Source organism: Pongo abelii, chromosome 13 (assembly GCF_028885655.2).
Source record: "Pongo abelii isolate AG06213 chromosome 13, NHGRI_mPonAbe1-v2.0_pri, whole genome shotgun sequence".
NCBI classification, from domain to species: domain Eukaryota; kingdom Metazoa; phylum Chordata; class Mammalia; order Primates; family Hominidae; genus Pongo; species Pongo abelii.
The window spans coordinates 12812256-12827128 of record NC_071998.2 but is presented as its reverse complement, the minus strand read 5'-3'; the positions used below and the strand labels follow the sequence as shown (position 1 = coordinate 12827128).

At 41.3% G+C, this 14873-nt stretch overlaps 1 protein-coding gene across 1 annotated transcript in view; it reads right to left on the bottom strand.

Annotated features, from left to right (window-relative positions):
* The window catches only part of LOC134759818 (cell division cycle protein 27 homolog), a 30121-nt gene extending 22264 nt beyond the window's left edge, over nt 1-7857 (bottom strand). Inside the window, 3 exon segments of the mRNA XM_063714611.1 lie at nt 3888-3961; nt 6252-7702; nt 7798-7857. Coding sequence (XP_063570681.1) covers nt 3888-3961; nt 6252-7702; nt 7798-7857 — 1585 coding nt within the window.
* Between the last annotated feature and the right edge of the window lie 7016 nt (nt 7858-14873).

The following is a 14873-nucleotide window of genomic DNA, read 5'->3' as shown; positions in this document are numbered from 1 at the left end:
CTCTCTTTCTGTCTGTTTCTCTCTGTCTCTCTCTGTCCGTCTCTGTTTTTCTATGTCTGTCTCTTTCTCTGTCAGTCTGTCAGAACCCCCATGAGGAAGAGGGCCCTGCCCTTTCCACGAAAGTGAGAAGGGCCTGCTTAGGGAGGCCGAGAGGAATCCAGACAGACGGGCCTTGCTACGCTTCACCACTCGGTGTATGACTTTGGGAGGTCGAGGCCGGGTACCCAGTTGGATGGAAGGGGCATTTTCAGACTTTTCTCTCTGTCACGTGTGGCGTCCCTACTTCTCGTATTTCCCTGATAAGCTCCTCAACTCAAAAATACATGGTTAAGGCCGGGCGTGGTGGCTCACGTCTGTCATCCCAGAACTTCCGGAGGCTGAGGCGGGGGATCACGTGAGGTTGGGAGTTCGAGACTAGCCTTGCCACCATGGTAAAACCCCGTCTCTACAAGAAATACTAAACTGAGTCGGGCACGGTGGGGTATGCGCCTGTAATGCCAGCTACTCGGGAGGCTGAGGTGGGAGAATCACTTGAACCTGGGAGGCGGAGACTGCAGTGAGCCGAGATCGTGCCACTGCACTACAGCCCGGGCTGTAGAGTGAGTAGGACTCTGTCTCTAAACAAACAAATAAATAAATAAATAAATAAATAAATAAATAAATAAATGCATTCTTTTCCATGCTGACTGACACTTGCAGGCATCGGTTGTCTTCAGGCATCATCTAGCGGCCACTGTTATTGAAAGTCTAGGTGACATGGAGGGAGGTCTTGCTTACTTCACTGAGCCTGGGCAACGGGTTTCTCTCTCTCCCTTCTGGAGGTCCCTCCCTCTCTCCCTGGTTGCCTAGGGAGCCTCTGCCCTGGCGGGGGCCATATTGGTCTTTGATCAGCGCTTTAGTTTTCTTTGTGTGTTGGTTTCTTTCATGCGCATAGACTCTTCTACTTGGGTTTTAGGAGGGGTCACTTTAATTTTCAAGTCGCCCCCCGGCTCCCCCCACTACCCACGTCCCTTTACCTTCATTTAGTGTGTCAGTTAGGCGGGTTTCCCCCAAACCCCCCACCTCCCGCCTCCCAACACCCTGCTTGGAAACCTTCCGGAGCCACCCTGGTGTGCCTCCGACTTCTCACCCCTTCCCCCACCCCTCACCGGCGATCTCATTCTCGTCAGGCTGACATTTGCAACGGTGGGCATCAGGCCTCACTCAGTGGCCACCGTTTTTGAAGATGGAGGTGGCACGGTCCCACTTCCCTGGAGGCAGCTTGGGCCGATGGCATGGCCCTTGACTCCCGTGGGCAAGTGGGCGGGTCTGCTGTTGTGGGGTTTTTCCCCCCTCTTCCCTCCTCAGGCCTCCCTTCCTAGGAAAGCTTCACCATGGCTGGGTCTCCATCACCTTTTATCATGATGTTTTAGTTTCTCCGCCCTCCAGCCAGTATAGCTTCACAATGGGAATGGTGTCACAGCTCTAGTCTGGGTGTTCTTAGTATTTGCCCATAATAGAAACGTTTTCTGAGAACTAATACTTTGCTCACTTAAGATTTCCAGGGACGGTGCCTTGGCCTCTATTTGTTGTTTTGTTTTGTTTTGTTCTTGTTTTTCCTTTTTCATATGTATTTCTTTTCAGGTGAAGTAGAAATCCCCAATTTTCAGGAAGACGTATCTTTTCCCCAAGACATGTTAACTGCTGTTTTCTCCTGTTGTTAACTAGCGCTTTTGTGAATCTCTCAACGTGTAGTGAGAGCCGGTTGATGTTTACTTCAGAACGTCTTATTTTCTAGAAATCCATAAGTGAATGCTGCTGCTGCTCTTGCTGCTGCTGCTGCTGCTGTTCCTGTTGCTGTTGTTTTTGTTTTCAAAGCACACCCCGGCCACCCTTTATAGAATCAAAAGCGTTATAAAATATGTGTAATTATTTCCTGACCACGCCATTCCTCCTCCTCTCTGTCTCTCTGTCTCTCTTTCTCTGTCTCTCTCTCTCTGCCTGTTTGTCTATTTTTCTCTCTCTCTCTTTGCCTGTCTCTCTCACTGTGTCTGTGTTCTGTCTTACTCCCTTTCTTTGCCTTTCTGTCTCTCTCTCTCTGCCTGTCTGTCTGTCTCTCTCTCTCCCTGTCTGTCTGTTTCTCTCTGTCCGTCTCTGTCTTTATCTCTGTCTGTCTCTTTCTTTCTCTCTGTCTCTCTGTCTCTGTGTGTCTCTCTCTCTGCCTGTCTCTCTCACGGTGTCTGTCTTCTTTCTTTCTTTCTCTGCCTGCCTCTCTCTCTCTTTCTCTCTCTCTGTCTCTCTCTGTCTGTCTCGTCTTTCTCTGTCTGTCTCTTTGTCTGTCTGTATCTCTCTTTCTTTCTTTGTCTCGCTGTCTCTGTCTCTCTCTCTGTCTCTCTCACTGTGTCTGTCTTCTGTCTTATTCTCTTTCTCTGCCTGTCTGTCAGTCTCTCTCTCTCTCCCTGTCTGTCTGTCTCTCTCTCCCTGTCTGTCTGTTTCTTTCTCTCTCCTTGCCTGTCTGTCTCTCTGTCTCTGTCTCTCTGTCTCTCTCTCTCTGTGTCTGTCTTCTGTCTTACTGTGCTTCTCTTCCTGTCTGTCTGTCTCTCTCTCCTTGTCTGTTTCTCTCTGTCTCTGTCTCTGTCTGTCTCTCTTTCCGTCTGTTTCTGTCTCTCCCTCTGTCTGTCTCTTTCTCTCTCTGTCTCTTTCCCTCTGTCTGTCCCTCTCTTTCTTTCTCTCTGTCTCTCCAACTGTCTTTGTCTCTGTATGTGTGTGTGTCTGCTTTCTGTCTTACTCTCTTTCTCTGCCTGTCTGTCTGCCTGTCGGTCTGTCTCTCTCTCTGTCTATCTCTCTCTCTTTCTGTCTCTGTCTCTCTTTCAGTTTCTCTCTGTCTCTTTCCATCTTTGTCTTTCTCTGTGTCTTTCTCTCTATGTCTCTCTCTGTCTTTCTCTCTTTGTGTATCTTTGTGTCTCTCTGTCTGTGTCTCTGTCTCTGTCTCTGTGTCTCTCTCTCTCTCTTGCTTGCTCACTCTCTGGCTCTCTCTATCTCCCGCCCTCTCTTTCTTGGCAAAATAAGTTCAAGTACATCTAATCTAATCCATTACCACGGCCTGAATTATTAACTTTAGACATCCCGGATTTGATCTCCCTACAAAATGCTGTACAGAACTGGAGAGTTGATTTCTGGACTTGGATACCTCATAGATACTACATATTAATAAAGATCCAACCCTAAAATCTGGGGTTGCATCTAGCTCGACTGTCTCAAAAAATCATACCTCTGTTCACCTAGGATGCTGGGAGGGTTTTCTCAATGTGCATCTGCTCATGTCCTTCATGACCTATGACCCAGCCCTGTCCGTTCTGTCTAAAATATGTATCTGCAAACACTTCTCTCCATTTCCACAACTACCCACGGCCCATTGTGGAACCACTGGCTCTTTGAAAAAAAATCCCAGAAGTGGCTTTGGCTTTTTGGCTAGGAGGTCTAAACCTGCTGAGAACTTTCCTGCCCAGGATTCTGTGTGAACAAAAGTGCTTCTGCTGGGAGCTGGGATCCTCGGGACCATGTTTGCTAGCACTGGATGAGTCTCTGGAAGGATGCACGGGACTCCACAAAGCTGACCTGTCCCACCGAGGTCAAATGGATACCTCTGCATTGGCCCGAGGCCTCCAACTTACATCACTGTCACCAACCATTACCTTCAGCATCCTTGTGAGCCTGCCCAAGGCCCCAACTCCAGGGAGACTCTTGGGAGCCCAGCCTTCCTCTGCTAAAGTCCAAAGGGATGGTGACTTCCACCCACAAGGTCCCCACTGAACTGCAAAGATGTGGAGCGTAGGTCAGAGAGGGGACCAGGAAGGGAGACGTACTGAGAGTCAATGAGTTTCCTAGGCTCTGGCCACCCCACTCACATCCCACGTACTGGGCACCCACGGGACACCACCGCTTTATCCCCTCCTCTATCCACAGCCGCCCCAACACCACCCTGCAACCCAGGCACACACGCTGGAAGTTACAAAACCACATGGCCTGAATAGAGCCTAACGGAGCGAGAGCTCATTTCACGAAGCAGGGGGGTGGGTTGGGGTGGGGTGGGGTGGGGTTTGGGTGTCTTTAGATAGCCCAATTCTCCCTCATGGGTGGCTACAGGATACAAATGAATATCGCTTCTTGGGCAGAGGGGCTTCATTAGGCCATCACGTTTGCGGGACTGTCTCTCAAACCCTTCCTTGAGGCCACAAAATAGATTCCACCCCACCCATCAACATTTCCCCGGGTGCTGGATGTACCCTGTCAAGAGACCTGAGCCTGACATGTTGAGTTAAACACCTTTATTGGCTTTCTGGGTTTGTTTGCTTCTGAGATGGAGTCTTGCTCTGTCCCCCCATGGCTGGAGTACAGTGGCGTGATCTCAGCTCACTGCAACCTCTGTCTCCGGGGTTAGAGTGATTCTCATGCCTCAGCGCCACCACGCCTGGCTCATTTTTTTATTTTTAGTAGTCACGGGATTTGACCCTGTTTCATTGGTTTTCACTGGAGATTCTAGATTTGAGTCACACCTCATTGTGTGCCATATAATGACTTTTTTTAAAGCACAATATATCTGCTTTATTTGAGTGGTTTGTATATCATTATAATTGTGTTATAGATGAAGAAAAGGTATTAAACATGGTGCTAATTATAGTGAAAGTGAAAAGAAAAGCAAGGCTATCTATTTTGTAGATAGAATAAAGTTGCTCAGTATTTACAGTTACCTAAATAAGTCAGCATTTAAACTCCTCCTACTAAAAGCTTGCCAGTCTGAATAATCCTCCTTTAAACACAATTTTTGATATGGTTAAGGTTTTTAAGAATGTGTCTCCTGCGGAATAGCTGGACCGACAATACACATTTAAAAAAGAACAGCACAAGGATCCACCAGACTTGGGAAAAAATCAAAAACAACACAAGCCTTATGAAGAACTGAGTTCTTAAAATATTATGGAGAACACAGCTATTGGAAGAGATGGCAATATTGGCAAGTTGATTGTTACGTTGGTCAGCAATAGCTAGCACTATTTTTTTGGCAATCTTTCAGGCACTGCAACTACTACTGCAAAATGATATATAATCCTTTAAACAACATAATTACAAATCAAAAAATATTTTAGTAATATAATGCTTCAGATTTAGAAGCAAATCAAGTGTTAAAACTCAACTGCTATAGTAACTAACCCCAAAGATAACCGTATCTGACAAAAAAGCTTCCTCAGAGTTACTACTTCAGAATTATACTTTCTCTTGATACTTTTATTTTATTTTATTTTATTTTTATTTTATTTTTTCTTGAGACGGCATCTCACTCTGTCACCCAGGCTGGAGTGCAGTGGCATAATCTTGGCTCACTGCAACCTCCACTTCCCAGGTTCAAGCGATTATCCTTCCTCAGCCTCCTGAGTAGCTGGGACTACAGGCGCCTGCCACCAAGCCCAACTAATTTTTATACTTTTAATATAGGCGGGGTTTCACAATATGGTCTCGATATCTTGACGTTGTGATCTGCCTGCCTTGGCCTCCCAAAGTGCTGGGATGACAGGCATGAACCACCATGCCTTGCCTTCTCTTGATATTTAAACTTTTAAGTCAGTCCAGAGAAATACAATAAATGTCAACAGTAAGTATGGTATTGAGGCAGAAGTAGGACCAAACTTTTTCATATGTTATTCAGTTGATAACAATATGACCTAGGTAGTAATTTCCTATGTGTCTACTTATACACAAATACAAAAAAGTAAAACAGAGATACTGCTAAATAAAGGATACATTAAGTTCTTAATAGTAACTCAATAAACCGGAACATTGTCAAAAAGCAGCTAGTGAACTTTTTCAGTGTTTTTTTCTATTATCCAATAAGTGAATTATGCTATTCCTTTCCAATTTCCCAAGCACTTTTTGTCCCAATCACCATTTTTGTATTCGAAGAAAAAGTAACAAATCAAGTAACAAAACTAAACAAGCAAACAAACAAAACACAACTACAGTATCTGCAAAAGTTTTGTAGAAGACTGAAACTGTTGAGTATAAGCATCTCGTATTCTATTATCATTAATTAACTGAAGAGTTTGTTAAAGACATACATTTCATAAAAAAAGTTAGTTTGAAGTTATTGACCAGTATGTACCATTCCTAAGTATTAGTAACCAAATTCATGACAGTAAAGAGCTATGTAACATGAAAAATTAGTGACTACCAGCACCATCAACAAGACTTTGTCTTTACAATTCATTACCACTTACCATGTATTGTAATGTCTAGGACTGACTCTGATAGCATTTCGAATACAAGCTAATGCTTTGTCCAATTCTTCAGTTAAGACAAACTCTCGCCCTAATAAAGTATAGGCATAAGCATAATTTGGATCCACTTGGATAGCTCTCTGGAAGAATTTAATTGCAATATCGTGTTCCTGTTGCAGACTGAAACAGTTCCCTGCAGCACACCAGGCCTCTGGCGAATTTTTATCCGTGTCTGTTAAGTCTTTTGACAGAAATGAAAGAGTGACATCTTTTTGAAGATGCCAAAGTGTTGTAGAGTAGATTTCCATGCCTTCGACTCTATAATTCTCAATCCTTCTAACCTCTGAGAATATTCTTTCAGCTTGCATGTACTCTGAAAGTTCAAAATAGGACCTTCCAATTTGGCACAGTACCCAACCAGTATTGAAGTGGTGAGAAGGTAGATGGCTCAAAATATTTATAGCTTCTTTGCAGTGGTATGAACATAAAGCTAAATAACCTTTCCCCCTTTCACGAAGAAGGCTCATCAAGCCTTCTGCTGCTGCTTTTTGTAGATTAAAAGCCTGAATCTGAGGTGTGATTGTGGATATTTCCTCTTCTGAATTGTTGGAAGAGTCCAATTTTGTAATTTCCAGGTTGTCATTTATATTAGATTGAGTTATTCCTCCTTTATTAGCTTTACTTTTTGTTTTTCTGTTTGGGATTTTAGGTGGAAACTTCATTTTTAATTTCTTCCTATTCTCCTTGGTTGTGGAACTGTCACTAGTAAAGAGTCATGAACTTCTTCGATGCCGTGCATTTGGGGGAGATGTCATAGTGGGGCTCATTACCTGAGGTGTTGTAGTTATTTATGGACCAGAACTTTCTGTTAGTGAAAGAATTGGAGTTACCTCTCGGCTATTTCCACTCTGTGAGAAGACAGACTTTGCTCCATTTTGGCCAATTCTGGCAACAGACTTTTTTGAAGGGGCTCCAGTGGATGGCACATCAATTACAGAAGGTGTATTAGTGTAGTTTTGTAAATAAGATCTATCTCCAGGACTTGGGGTTTCTAATGGCAAAATCCCAAAACTTGGGGTAAATGGACTAAGAGCTGCTGGTCCTGTTAATAAACTTTGACCAGTTTTTGGTTTATTTTGAACCTGTTTAGATAATATGGAAGTTCCTGTTCCCAGTGGGATAGTTTCAGGTGAAATTACAGCTGAATCAATAAAAGACACTGGGGAATCCGTATTCAAGGAGTACTTTGAATTGGAAGATTCTAAATTGACTCTGTTTAATTCAATTGTGTCCTGGGGTGTTTCCATAAGAATGGTCTCAGGCTGTCTGTGACATAAACTGTGATTAGGTACTTGTGTTGTTGAAGAGTTGGGCAGACAGTTGCTAAAGTTCTGTAAAGATGTGAATTTAAATGTTTGGTCAGGATCTGGCTTTTCACCTATTTCACATAATGATTCAAAGGGATATCAGAGGAAAGGATTTAAACTAAGTCTCTTTGGGTAACATTCTTATCCTTTGGCAAGCCGATCTGTCTTGCAATATACACGTCCCAACAATGGAAGGGGAAAGCAAACTGAATCACCATACTCAGTAACAATATCATCATGGCTTTTCTGCTTATTAAACACTCCACCAGATAAGATTTGTTCCCAGTCTGCAAGCTTACTGAGATCAACACAACATTTTGCAAGCAGGTATTTGCATTGTGGTGTAGGACAACTGTGTCTTTTAAAGAGTCTATATGCTTTATAGGCCTTTCCTGGGAGGTAAGAACAGGTCGCCATTAAAAACAAGGCTTCTTCTGAGTGTACTTCTGCATAAAGGCCTTCTGTGAGGAAAACCCCATCTCGGTAAGCATAGTGGTTTAGTGCTTGCCATATAGCAGCCTGGAAAGGTTCCTGCAGCACTGTCATCCTCGAGGCAAAGGCCCAATTTCTGCAGGGCCTCAGGAAACCCCCACCCCACCCACCACCCTCCCCCCTGTAGCGGCTCCGGCCCGGCCAGCCTCGACTCCTTTAAATTCACCAGTTATCGGGGGATGGGTGTGGCTGAGCCAGAATGACTTCTTTATCCTGCCGACTCTGGAAAGCCCGGCCCCTTGTGATCCATTGCAAAGCGAAAGTCACCTCATGTTTGGGAAACAGATCCACTCCCATGTTCAGTGGAGGGATGTGGCATGTAGGACCTTAGGACTCTCTTCCTTCTGATTTGGTCTGCACAGCGGGGCCTAGGGCTGGAGTCCTCTCTGTGAGGACGGCTGACTCCCTCTACCTTGGGTTCCATTGGCCCCACCCTGGGACATGGGCCTTGGCAGATTCTGGCCCTTCCTGGCCTTAAATTGCTGTCAGAAACCCCATCTCGTGTTCGGATGCCCCGAATAACTGTGGCTCACGCCTCTCTGGAAACATTGGAAATCTCTCCTCTACACATGGTCACCTAAAACCCCAGGAGCTCGGGACACACGTCTGCCATCCACCTAACTGCTTTCGGGAGAGAATGCTGAGAGTCTCTTGCCAACTCTCTCTTGACTTGAGTTCTTCATGGGTGTGTAGTTAAGATGTAGTGAGACCAGATGTATTAACCCAGGCCGGGTGCTGGTGGCTCACGCCTGTAACCCCAACACTTTGGGAGGCCGAGGCTGTAGGATCCCTTGAGGAATAGCCTAACCCTGGGGAGGTTGAGGCTGCAGTGTGTGAGCCATAATGGTGTAATTTGGATCCAGCCGTTTTCTAAACATTCATTTTGTAGAATCTGCAAAGAGCTATTTCTGAGCCCATTGAGGCCTATGGTGAAAAGGGAAATATTTTCAAATAAAAAGAAAACAGAAGCTTTCTGAGAAACTTCTTTTTGATGTGTGTATTCATCTCACAGTGTTGAAACTTCTTTTATTGAGCAGTTTGGAAACAGTCTTTTTGTAAAATCTGCAAAGGGATATTTCTTAGCCATTTGAGACCTAAGGTGAAAAAGAGATATCTTCCCATAAAAACTAGACAGAAGCATTCTGAGAAAGTTCTTCCTGATGTGTGCATTCATCTCACAGAGTTGAACCTTTCTTTCGTTTGAGCAGTTTGGAAACAGTCTTTTTTTAAAATATGCAAATGGATATTTGTGAGCCCTTCACAGCCTATGATGAAACGGGAAATACCTTGACATAAAAACTAGACAGAATCTTTCTGAGAAAATGCTTTGCAATGTGTGCTTTCATCTCACAGAGTTGAACTTTTGTTTTGATTGAGCAGTTTCTAAACAGTCTTTTTGTAGAATACACAAATGGATATTTGCAGCGCTTTTAGGCCTATGGTGAAAACGGAAATATTTTTACAAAAACACTAAAAAGCAGCTTTCTGAGAATCTTCTTTGTGATGCCTGGATTCATATCACAGAGCAGAACCTTTCTTTTGATTGAGCAGATTGGAAACAGTATTTTTGTACAATCTGCAAATGGATATTTCTGAGCCGTTTGATGCCTGTAGTGAAAAAGAATTATCTTCACATAAAAACTAGACAGAATCATTCCGAGAAACTTCTTCCTGATGAGTGCATTCATCTCACAGAGTTGAACCTTTCTTTTCATGGAGCAGTTTGGAAACAGTCTTTTTGTAGTATCTGCAGAGGGATAATTTTGAATGCTTTAAGGACTATGGTGAAAAAGGAAATATCTTCACAAAAAAACTAGACAGAAGCATTCTGAGAAACTTCTTTTTTATGTGTGCATTCATCTCACACAGATGAATCTTTCTTTTCATTGAGCAGCATGGAAAGAGTCTTTTGGTTCAATCTGCAAAGGGATATTTCTGAGCAGTTTGAGGCCTATGGTGAAAAAGTAATATCTTCACATAAAAACTAGACAGAAGCATTCTGAGAAACTTCTTTTTTATGTGTGCATTCACCTCACAGGGTTGAAACTTTCATTTCATTGAGAAGTTCAGAAACACTCTTTTTGTAGAATCTGAAAGGGATATTTTTGAGTCCATTGAGGCCTGTGGTGAAATAGGAAATATCGTTACATAAAAACTAGACAGAAGCTTTCTGAGAAACTTCTTTGTGATGTGTGCTTTCATCTCACAGAGTTGAGCCTATCTTTTGATTTAGCAGACTGGAAACAGTCCTTTTGTTGTATCTACAGAGGGATATTTGTGAACGGTTTGAGGCCTATGGTGAAAAAGGAAATACCTTCACATACAAAGTAGACAGAAGCATTCTTGGAAACTTCTCTGTGATGTGTGCATTCAACTCACAGAGGTGAAACTTTCTTTAGATTGAACAGTTTGGAAACAGTTCTTTTTTACAATCTGCAAAGGGATATTTCTGAGCCCATTGAGGCCTAGGATGAAAAAGAAATATCTTCACATAAAACTGGATAGATGCATTCTGAGAAACTTCTTTGTGATGTGTCCATTCATCTCACAGAGTTGAACCTTTCTTTGGATTGAGCAGTTTGGAAACAGTCTTTTTGAAGGATCTGCAAAAAATATTTGTGAGCTCTTTATGGCCTACGGTGAAATAGGAAATATCTTCACATAAAAACTAGACAGAAGCTTTCTCAGAAACTACTTTGTGATGCGTGCTTTCATCTCACAGAGTTGAACCTTTCTCTTGAATGAGCAGTTTGGAAACACTCTTTTTGTAGAGTCTGTAAATGGATATTTGAAGCACTTTGAGACCCATGGTGAAAAAGGAAATATCTTCACATAAAAACCAGACAGGAGCATTCTGAGAAACTTCTTTGTGATGGGTGTATTCATCTCACAGAGTTGAACATTTCTTTGGATGCAGCAGTTTGGAAACAGTCTTTTTGTAGTATCTGCAGAGGGATATTCATGAGCAGTTTATGACCAATGGTTAAAAAGGTTATATCTTCACAAAAAAAACTCGACAGATCCGTTGTGAGAAACTTCTTTGAGATGTATGCATTCAACTCACAGAGTTGAAACTTTCTTTGGATTAAGCAGTTTTCTAAACTGTCCTTTTGTAGAATCTGCAAAGGGATATTTCTTAGCCCATTGAGGCCTATGGTGAAAAACGATATATCTTCACATGAATGCTAAACAGAAGCTTTCTGAGAAACTTCTTTGTGATGTGTGCATTCATCTCACAGTGTTGAAACTTTCTTTTGATTGAGCAGTTTGGAAACAGTCTTTTTGTACAAGCTGCAAAGGGATATTTCTGAGCCATTTGAGGCCTATGGTGAAAGAGAAATATCTTCACATAAAAACTAGACAGAAACATTCTGAGAAATTTCTTTGTGAATGTGTGCATTCATCACACATATTTGAACCTCTCTTTTGATTGAGAAGTTTGGAAACAGTCTTTTTTTAGAATATGCAAAAGGATATTTGTGAGCCTTTTCAGGCCTATGGTGAAATAGGGAAAATCTTCAAATTAAAACTGGACAGAAGCTTTCTGAGAAACTTATTTGTCATGTGTGCCTTCATCTCACAGAGTTGAACTTTTCTTATGATTGAGTAGGTTGGAAACAGTCTTTTTGTAGAATCTGCAAATGGATATTTGCAACATTTTATGCCTATGGTGAACAGGAAATATTTTCACATAAAAACTAGACAGAAGCATTCTGAGAAACTTCTTTGTGATGTGTGCATTCATGTCACAGGGTTGAAACTTTCCTTGGATTAGGCAGTTTGGAAAGAGTCCTTTTGTAGAATCTGCAAAGGGATATTTGTGAGCCCATTGAGGCCTACGGTGAAATAGGAAATGTCTTCACATAAAAACTAGACAAAAGCTTTCTGAAAATCTTCTTTGTACTGTGTGCTTTTATCTCAAAGAGTTGAACCTCTCTTTTGATTGAGCAGTTTGGAAACACTCCTTTTGTAGAATCTGCAAAGGGATATTTGGAGTGCTTTGAGGCCTATGGTGAAAAAGGAAATATCTGCACATAAAAACTAGACAGAAACTTCTGAGAAACTTCTTTGTGATGCGTGCTTTCATCTCAGATTTGGACCTTCCTTTTCATTGAGCAGTTTGGCAACAAGTCATTTTGTAGAATCTGCAAAGGGATATTTGTGAGCAGTTTGATGCCTATGGTGAGAAACTAAATTCCTTCACATAATACATGAACAGAAGTATTTTGAGAAAACTCTTTGTGATGTTTGCATTCATGTCACTGAGTTGAAACATTCTGTTCATTGAGCATTGTGGAAACATACTTTTTGTGCAATCTGCAAAGGAATATCTGTTTGCAGTTTGAGACCTATGGTGAAAAAGTAATATCTTCACATAAAAACAAGACAGAAGCATTCTGAGAAACTAATTTTTTATGTGTGCATTCTTCTCACAGAATTGAACCTTTCCTTTGATGAAGCAGTTCGGAAAGAGTTTTTTGTAGAATCTGAAAAGGGATAGTTGTGATCCCTTTGAGGCCTAAGGTGAAATAGGAAATATCTTCACATAAAAACTAGACAGAAACTTTCTGAGAAACTTCTTTGTGACGTGGGCTTTCATCTCAAAGATTTGAACCTTTATTTTGATTGAGCAGTTTGGAAAGACTCTTTTTCTAGTATCTGCAGAGGGCTATTAATGAGCAGACTGAGGCCTATAGTGAAAAAGGAAATGGCTTCTCAAAATACTAGACAGAAGCATTATGAGAGACTTCAATGTAATGTGTGCATTGATCTCACCAAGTTAAATCTTTCTTTTGATTGAGCTGTTTGGAAACACGCTTTTTTGTAGCATCTGCAAGGGTATACTTCTGAGCCCTTTGAGGCCTATTTTGAAATATGAAATATCTTCACATATAAACTAGACAGAAGGTTTCTAAGAAACTTCTTTGTGACGTGTGCTTTCACCTCACAGAGTTGAAACTTTCTTTTGATTGAGCAGATTGGAAACACTCTTTTTGTAGAATCTGCAAGTGGATATTTGGAGTGCTTTGAGGCCCATGGTGAAAAAGGAAATATCTTCACAAAAAACTAAACAGAAGTTTTCTGAGAAACTTCTTTGGGATGTGTGCATTCATCCCACACATTTGAACCCTTCTTTTGATTGCTATGGTTAAAAAGGAAACTTCTTCACATAAAACTATACAAAAGCATTCTGAGAAACTTCTTTGTGATGTGTGCTTTCATCTCACAGAGTTTAACCTTTCTTTTCATTGTGCAGTTTGGAAACAGTCTTTTTGTAGAATCTGCAAAGGGATGTTTGTGAGCAGTTTGAGGCCTATGGTGAAAAAGGAAATACCTTCACATAAAAACCAGACAGAAGCTTTTTGAGAAACGTCTTTGTGATGTTTGCATTCATCTCCCAGAGTTGAATCTTCCTTTTCATTGAGCTGTTTAGAAACAGTCTTTTTGCACAATCTGTAAAGGGATATTTCTGAGTGGTTTGAGGCCTATGGTGAAAAAGAAATATCTTCACATAAAAATCAGATAGAAGCATTCCGGGAAACTTCTCTGTGATGTGTGCATTCATCACAGAGATTTGAAACTTTCATTTCATTCAGTAGTTTGGAAAGAGTCTTTTCATAGAATCTGCAAAGGGATATTTCTGAGCCCTTTGAGACCTATTATGAAATAGGAAATATCTTCACATAAAAACTAGACAGAAGATTTTTGAGAAACTTCTTTGTGATGCTTGCGAACCTTCTTTTTGATTGAGCAGTTTGGAAACAGTCCTTTTGTAGAATCTGCAAAGGGATATTTCTGAGCCCTTTGAGTCCTATAGTGAAATAGAAAATGTCTTCACATAATAACTAGATAGAAGCATTCTGAGAAACTTCTTTGTGATGTGTGCTTTCATTTCACAGAGTTGAACGTTTCCTTTGATTGAGCAATTTGGAAACACTCTTTTTGTAGAATCGGTAAATGGATATTTGGAGCACTTTGAGGCATAAGGTGAAAAAGGAAGTATTTGTACCTAAAAAGTAGACAGAAACCTTGTGAGAAACTTCTTTGTGATGTGTGCTTTCATCTCACAGAATTGAACATTTCTTTTCGTTGAGCAGTTTGGGAACAAGTCATTGTATAGAATCTGCAAATGTATATTTGTGAGCGGTTTGATGCCTATGCTGAAAAAGTAAATATTCACATAAAAACCAGACAGAAGGTTTTAGAGATAACTTTTTGTGATGTCTGCATTCATATCAAAGAGTTGAACCTTTCTGTTCATTGAAGAGTTTGGAAACATTCTTTTTGTGCAATCTGCAAAGGAATATTTCTGAGTGGTTTCAGGCCTGTGGTGAAAAAGAAATATCTTCACATAAAAACTAGACAGAAGCATTCTGAGAAACTTCTTTTTCATCTGTGCATTCACCTCACAGAGTTGATCCTTTCTTTTCATTGAGCAGTTTGGAAACAGTCTTCTTGTAGTATCTGCAAATTGATATTTGTGATCCCCTTTAGGCCTATGGAGAAATAGGAAATATCTTCACATAAATACTAGACAGAATCTTTCTGAGAAACTTCTTTGTGATGTGTGCTTTCATCCTACACAGTTGAACCTTTCTTTTGATTGATCACTTTGGAAACAGTCTTTTTGAAGAGTCTACAAATGGATATTTGGGGAGCTTTGAGGCCTAAGGTCAAAAAGGAAATATATTCACATAAAAACTAGACAGAAGGACTTTGAGAAACTTCTTTGTGATGTGGGCTTTCATTTCAGAGAGTTGAA